General features: G+C 40.7%; 1 protein-coding gene across 1 annotated transcript in view; it reads right to left on the bottom strand.

Moving 5' to 3' along the window:
- UTP4 (UTP4 small subunit processome component) overlaps positions 1-8280 on the bottom strand; it is a 36013-nt gene that overhangs the window by 18771 nt on the left and 8962 nt on the right. Inside the window, exon 6 of the mRNA XM_072816455.1 lies at positions 5039-5250. Within this exon, the coding sequence (XP_072672556.1) occupies positions 5039-5250 (212 nt within the window). The remainder of the gene's footprint in view (positions 1-5038; positions 5251-8280) is intronic.

The raw sequence follows: 8280 nt of genomic DNA, 5'->3' as shown, positions 1-8280 counted from the left end.
GTCTCTGCTTCTCTCTGTGTGTCTCTCATGAATAAATAAATAAAATATTAAAAAAAAAAAGAAAAGAAAACCATTATCCCAAGCAAAAGTGGAGATACTGAGCAACTTAGGAGCTCACAGACTGTTCCCCATCTCCAACTAAACAGTTCATCTACCCAAAAAAAAAAAAAAAAAAAAAAAAAAAGGTGGGGCAGTTTGCACAAAATCCCACCTACAGAGAGGGATAAAGAAGGCAACACTAACTTACTCCATATCATCTTTCCTGGAGGTAGATCATAGAAGAAATGAAAGAAAAGGGCTCTCTTAGGGCACAGATGGAACAAAGCAAGGGGAAAGCTGACCTGGAAAGGGAGAGGGGAAAGTGTCCTAATTTAATCACAGAGTGACTGTTTCACACAGAAAAACAATCTAAAGACTGACCTCTAAATGAAAGCAAATGTTCCCTATGACTCCCTGCAGGTATCAGTACTCACCTACTTGATAAGGGTGCAAGACATCTAAAACGATCAAAGGACTGAGTATTTGCCACTATTCACTCTTCAGTCAATGAAAATCCATTAAAAAGATAGCTAAAAATAATCAGCTCTTCTGGCAAAAGAGTGTAGTGGAGAAAACCCTTCAAATTAGGATCAATTTCAAGAGATATGAAAATAATGCCAATACCACACTCACTCTGTGCCAGATACTGCACTTAGCACCTTTCATGCACTACCTATTTAATCCTCCCCAAACTCTATGAAGTATTACTAGTACACTGTTTTCACAGAAGAAACTGAGGTTTAGAAAGAAATAGCCTGCCCAAGGAAGGTAGTAGCTATTAAGTGCTGCAGCTGAGATTCAAACCCAAATCTGCCCTAGTGTAGTGTGTGTGATAAGCATTCTGAGGGTTGCAATTTGTACAAATACATTTTTCCCCTTAAAAATAACAAGTACACAATTCACTGACTCTCAGGCATACATTTGCCCACATTTAAACATCTCTGAAACCAAGATATCTTCTAGCTGTCAACCTGCACATGTATGACATCTTCAGGTAAAGAGCAAACATCAAAGTTGCAGAATGGGGGTACCTGGCTGGCTCAGTCAGTAGATGCAACTCTTGATCTCAGGGTTTTGAGTTCAAGCCCCACGTTGGGTGTGGAGCCTACTTAAAAACAATGAAACAACAAAGCCCAAATAAATACAACTTGCAGAATGGTTGTCAAAAACCTGGAAAAAAATCTTGAGACTACAGAGGAGCAACTACTACTAATACTATGGAGGCTGGGAGGCAAGTGTGGGAAATATGGACTCCGAGGACCAAGTTAAAAGGTAAGTTACAGTCCATCCGTGCATGTGAAGATGTTTTAGGAATACCTTACTCACTTATTTCACTAATACTTTCCTTGTTACATATGCACAAAAGTGACAGAACAAAAATTAATGTTTAAGAGTCTCTAATAAGTAAAAGTCTCCCTAATAAGCAAAATGTAAATTTTGGGCCACTGGGGCTGCCCGAAATTTATTTACTTAAGACAGAGTGAGGGCAGCCAGGGTGACTCAGCGATTTAGCGCCACCTTCAGCCCGGGGCATGGTCCTGGGGATTGAGTCCCATGTTGGGCTCCCTGCATGGAGCCTGCTTCTCCCTCTGCTTGTGTCTCTGCCTCTCTCTCTGTGCCTTTCATGAATATATAAAATATTTTTTTTTTAAATTACTAAAAATAGGGATGCCTGGGTGGCTCAGCAGTTAAGCATCTGCCCTCAGCCCGGGGTGTGATCCTGGAGACCTGGGATCGAGTCCCACATCAGGTTTCCCGCATGGAGGCTGCTTCTCCCTTTGCCTGTGTCTCTGCCTTTCTCTGTGTGCGTCTCTCATGAATAAATAAATAAAATCTTAAAAAAAATTACTAAAAATAAGTTTCTTTTAAAAAGTTGAAACAGGGATCTCTGGGTGGCGCAGCGGTTTGGCGCCTGCCTTTGGCCCAGGGCGCGATCCTGGAGACCCGGGATCGAATCCCACGTCGGGCTCCCGGTGCATGGAGCCTGCTTCTCCCTCTGCCTGTGTCTCTGCCTCTCTGTCTCTCTCTGTGTGACTATCATGAATAAATAAAAAGCTGAAACAATGTATCAATTTATAATAGTTTGTATTATACAACTATTATAAAAAAAAGCACTGCCATAGTTTAATTGGCAGGGTTTCTTCTTTTCCATGATAACAAAATTACGGCATGTCTCACAATCATATGTATCTAAGATTCAATGCAATGCATTAATTATGGGCACATGGTAGAAAATCAGACAATATAGAATAGTACACAGTACAAATTAAGCCTGCCTCCTGCCTGCCCACTCCAACTTTCCTAAAACTTACCATTAATGTTTTTAATCTTTTCAGATATTATGAATATATATGTAAACAAAACTATAAATACAGATACTATTAAAAATTTTAAGTAATATAAAACCTGCCTCACCTTTTCAAAACTCTTTTATTTTAAATATTTTATTTATTTATTAGAGACACAGAGAGAAAGAGAAGCAGAGACACAAGGCAGAGGGAGAAGCAGGCTCCATTCATTGAGCCTGACGAGGGATTGGATCCCTGGTCTCCAGGATCACACCCTGGGCTGAAGGCAGCGCTAAACCACTGAACCACCCGGGCGGGCTGCCCTCAAAACTCTATTTTAAAAGGAAAATTTCTTGAGGTGCCTAGGTGGCTAAGTTGGTTAAGCGTCTGACTTTGGTTCAGGTTATGATCTTGGGGTCTTGGGATTGGCCCAAGTCGGGCTCCTCACTCAGCAGAGAGTCTGCTTCTTCTTCCTCTCTCTCTCCCCTTCTGTCCCTCCCCAACTCATGCTCTGGTAACTAAATAACATCTTAAAAAAAAAAAAAAAAAAAAAAGACGGGGGACGCCTGGGTGGTTCAGCAGTTGAGCGTCTGCTTTGGCTCAGGGTGTGATCCCAGAGTCCTGGGATCAAGTCTCATATCGGACTCCCTGCATGGAGCCTGCTTCTCCCCCTGCCTGTGTCTCTGCCTCTCTCTGTGTCTCTCATGAATAAATAAATAAAATCTTTAAAAAAAAAAAAAAAAGAAAAGGAAATTTCTCCCACTCATTTCAAGTTATTCTTCTTACAGTTACACATAACATCTAAATGTTTCACAGGGCTTTAATAACCATCAAATTGTTCTCATAGGAAACCTGTTCAGTGGAACAGAAAACTTACAGGCAAGAAAATCAGGCATGAGTGATCTCTACACTAGAAATTGCATGTCCACACTTAAGATAGCAAACAAGTCTCAAACTAAGAAACACAAAGAATAAAGGATCTAGTCAGCAAATCTCAAAGTCACTTCCTATGCTCCAATGCTAAAATACCCAAAGGATTCTTTTTTTAAAAAAAAAGATTGTAGGGATCCCTGGGTGGCGCAGCGGTTTAGCGCCTGCCTTTGGCCCAGGGCGCAATCCTGGAGACCCGGGATCGAATCCCATATCGGGCTCCCGGTGCATGGAGCCTGCTTCTCCCTCTGCCTAGGTCTCTGCCTCTCTCTCTCTGTGTGACTATCATAAAAAAAAAAAAAAAAAAAAAATTGTATTTACCTATTTATGAGATACAGAAAGAGTGAGAAAGAGAGAGAGGGAGGCAGAGACCTAGGCAGAGGGAGAAGCAGACTCCCCACAAGGAGCCTGATGTGGGTCTCAATCCTGGACCCCAGAATAATGCCCTGAGCCAAAGGCAGACATTCAATTGCTGAACCACCCAGGTGGCCCCCCTCTTTTTTTAAAAATGTTATTTAGTTATCAGAGCATGAGTTGGGGAGGGACAGAGGGAGAGAGAGGAAGAAGCAGACTCTCTGCTGAGTGAGGAGCCTGACTTGGGCCAATCCCAAGACCCCAAGATCAAAACCTGAACCAAAGTCATCTGCTGAGCTACTCAGGTGTACCAAAATACCCAAAGGTTTCTTTTCTAACTTTCTTATTTAATATATTTTATTTATGAAATAGAGAGAGAGAGAGAGAGAGAGAGGAGAGAGAGGGGCAGAGACGCAGGCAGAGGGAGAAGCAGGCTCCACGCAGGGAGCTCGACATGGGACTCGATCCTGGGGCTCCAGGATCAGGCCCTGGGCTGAAGGCAGGTGCTAAACTGCTAAGCCACCCGGGCTGCCCCTACCTAAAGGTTTCTAATGAAGAATTCATTTTGCCAGGGATGCCTGGTAATCTTAAAAATCTTAAAAAAAAATAAAAAAATAAAAAATCATTTTACCAAAAGGGAAGAGGCACACTTGTTCAACACAAGTCTGCTTAAATCGTACTCAAATAGAAGAAATTTAGTATTTTTAAAATCACTATAAAGTTATTTCCTAATTTCCCAACATAGGAAGCAGAAGAGTTATAAAAAGAAGAAAATAGCACTTCCCAAGATTCTTTTAGAATGGGGCGCCTGGGTGGCTGCCTTTGGCTCAGGGCACGATCCTGGGTTCAGGGATGGAGTCCTGCATTGGGCTCCCTGTGGGGAGCCTGCCTCTCTGTTTCTCATGAATAAATAAAGAAAATATTTTTTTTTAAGATTTTATTTATTTATTCATGAGAGACACAGAGAGAGAGAGAGAGAGAGAGGCAGAGACACAGACAGAGGGAGAAGTAGGCTCCATGCAGGGAGCCCGATTGGGACTCAATCCCGGGTCTCCAGGGTCACACCCCGGGCCAAAGGCGGCGCTAAACCACTGAGCCACCCAGGCTGCCCTCATTTACTAAATAAAGAAAATCTTAAAAATAAAATAGATTCTTCTAGTGTACTTGTGGCCTATCTAAATCAGACTAGATTAACTGGCGGTGGTGAGTGTCTGAAGAAAATCTCTATATTCTCTAACTAGTTGTTAGGAGAGTAAGAGGGTTCAAAGAAACTATGTGTGTTTCAAATGCACTTTCCTAAACTCATCTTCCTCCATAAAATACTGAGTATGAAGGAACATTGTTTATGCCCCATCATTGACCCGGCCTTCTGTATTCATCCCCCAGGTTGTTTGTATAAGACTGCTCAAAATAGAGACCATACTCACATCAGATACAGCAATGGACTGCACATCAGCATTTGCGATGAGGTGGTTCTTCACAAGTGTCCCAGTAGCTGAGTCCCAGAACTGCACCTTCCCAGCAGAGTCCACACTTATGACAGTGCCATCAGACAAGAAGGCCACTCCCCATATGATACACTTCCGCTTAGACACACCCATATATTGCCTATCCACCAGCATTTTCTGAACAGTGCTCCCTGAAAAATAAGAAAAGCCCAAATTTGAATGGTACTTACTTCTTTTGTCTTCAAAACGCACCTGTTAGCTGCCTGAGCACAGATCACAAACAGCCAGTAAATATTAGTTATGGTGGACTCAGTCTCAAAACACAAAAATGGTTACCTGTAGACTTTGGGAGGGAAAGGGGAAGGACGGTTAGAGACAGAAATTTGGGGGGGGGGGGGGGTGGAGGAGAGGAGGTGAAATGGAAAGGAGGCATTTGAGACTTTACTTAAAACCGCCTAAAAGCAATGTTCATGACACTTGGCTCTTTTCTAAAATACCAAGAAATGGAGAGAGGACAACAAATGACAAAATTTTGGGAATTAAAAAGCAAACATAAAGTAGTAACTGACAGAGCAGAGCCCTGAAATTAAGACCCAAGTCAACGGGGGGGCGGGGGGGGGGAGCCAGGAAGCCACTTGATTTATACCATGAAATCCTCAGAAGATTCAGCAACTGTGGTGACCCCAAAAACTCTGGAAACAGAAGTGAAAATGGAACTAAAAAGAGAAATTGGTTCAAAGTTTTAGAAACTTATAGATCCTCCAGATAACTATTCCCTAACTAAAAAGCCAGGCAACTCCCTAAACTTCACTTCAAACAAGAATGGAGAGTCATTCTCTAATATCAGGCACAACTAAGGGTGGGATTACTATATGGAAAAAAGATAAAGCGAAAATTTATTAACTGAATGTTGAGAACACCCATTTTCTTCCCAGAATACCAATAACCAGACTATCACAGGCAAGAAAATAAAAAACATTTCTGGGAAATATGACCAGCCTAAGAAAAAAGATATAAAAAGCCAATGTCTTTGGAGGTTCCCCAAACTAAGACTCCAGCCAGATCATTCTTCAGTGAAGCTCATGAGCAATAAGCTCCACACATGTGGTCAGGAAAGGAATTACCAGACAAAAGCCTGAGCTTTTGTGAGCAAAGCCTGAATGTAAAAGGCAAAGCCTGAATGTGAAAGGCAGAAGCCAGAGAAACTATCAGAAAAATATACCAGGAAAAAAACAGAGCAAGGGTGAAGAATATTTGACAAATACTATCTCGAATAACCTTAGAAAGAGAAGTCAGTATATAATGAAACAAAAAAATGCTATAAAAAAGAACACTCAGGAAACAAACAAAAAAACCTTTGGAAATGGCAGAAATGAAAAACTCAGTAACAGGATTTAAAGATAAAGACAAGGGGTACCTAGCTGTCTCAGTTGGTGGAGCATGTGATTCTTGATCTTGGGTCTGTGAGCTCGAGTCCCACACTTGGGGGTACCAAATACTTAAAATAAAATCTAAATAAATAAATAAAAATAAACTTCCAGGAAGCAGAAAAAGTCAAAGAGATGAAAAATAAGAGAGGGGGAAAGAGATAAAAAAAATTAAAGAGCCAACAACAAAATAGTAAAATTTCAGAAAGAAAATGAAGAGAAACTTATTTACAAAATAATTTTTTTGTTTGTTAACCAAATAATTATAAGAATTTTCCCCATAACTGAGAACACTTGGATGATGTAGTCAGTTAAACGTCTTTGACTCTTGGTTTTGGCTCAGGTCTTGGGATTGAGCCCTGCATCAGGAGTCTGCTTGGAACTGACTCTTTCTCCCTCTCCCTCGCCCCTCCCCACTGTGCTCTCTACAGAAGAAAGAAAAAAAGAAAAAAGAAAAGAAAAGAAAGAAAAGAAAAAAAGAAAGAAAAAGAAAGAAAGAAAGAAAGAAAGAAAGAAAGAAAGAAAGAAAGAAAGAAATCTTAAGAAAAAAAAATGTCCCTCAAAACTGAAAAATGGTTTTTGATTAAAATAATCTACCAAGTATCTAATATGACTGATGTTAATGGATCCACACATCAAGAAACCTAATTGTTACATTTCAGAACAGTAAGAATAAAGGAAAGATCCTAACAGCTCCTTGGAAAAACAGACCAAAAAAACCTATACAAAAGATCTTCTCCCAGCATGGCATCAGAGTCTATAGTAATATTCAAAGCTGGAAGACAATGGAGCCAATTCCCTTCAAAATTCTAAGGAAAAATAATTTCTGAGCTAGCTCATGAACCTTCTAATGATCCACCAAACAAAAGGATAAATCAGGAAGTGAATGGTAACTGGGGATTCCACCTGAGAGAGGAGTAAAGGAGATCCATGGAATGACTGAGAAATCAAGGTTCAAAACCTACAGAGAGGTACAACAGGCCCAAAAATTGGTATACTAGATTGGAGGTCAGAAGGCTCTGGGGGGAGAATCTTTCAAGAAGATAAAGGTGGTAGAAAGAAAATCAAATCTGAACCTAATTTATACAACTGGAAGAATTTGAGGATATATCAGTGAGACAAAACATAACACATATGTGTATGTATACATGTACATAGGTGGAGGTAAACATCAAAAGAATTAGCTAAGAGTTATAGATGGCTGCCTCTGAGGAGTGAGAAGGGAGAGAGGGGCAATCTGCTTCTTTGTAACAAGCCTCAAGGAGTTCTTTGACTATGCATGTGTAACAGATAAGAAAAAATTTAAGCATGGAGGAAAGGAAAAACTAGACAAAGGGCACCTGGGTGGCTCAGTGGTTGAGCATCTGCCTTTGGTTCAGGCTGTGATCTCACGGTCCTGGGATCGAGTCCTACATCAGGCTCCCCATTGGGAGCCTGCTTCTCCCTCTGCCTATGTCTCTTTCTCTGTGTCTCTCATGAATAAATAAACAAAATCTTAAAAAAAAGAAAAGAAAAACGAGACAAACCTGACCTGTTTTACTTCCCATCTTAGATGGGAGTATAGAGGGGCCCACCTAACAAGTCGAAGTCAGTCTCATCACTGAAGGATTCCATAAGCCAATTCTGTATGCCAAGAATAGAGAAAAGGAGATGGTTCTCTACCTTTCTGATCTCATACCTCACCAATTATGCTACCAAGACCTTATGCTTCTCAAAGAGAGACATCTACTTTTACCAAGGTCCGGTATATATTAAATAGTTATTCTAACTGGTCATTTGTTGTAAATATTATAT

The sequence above is a fragment of the Canis lupus genome, chromosome 3, assembly GCF_048164855.1.
Source record: "Canis lupus baileyi chromosome 3, mCanLup2.hap1, whole genome shotgun sequence".
NCBI lineage: Eukaryota > Metazoa > Chordata > Mammalia > Carnivora > Canidae > Canis > Canis lupus.
Note: the sequence above shows the minus strand (reverse complement) of the source record. Positions and strands in the feature narration are given on the sequence as shown.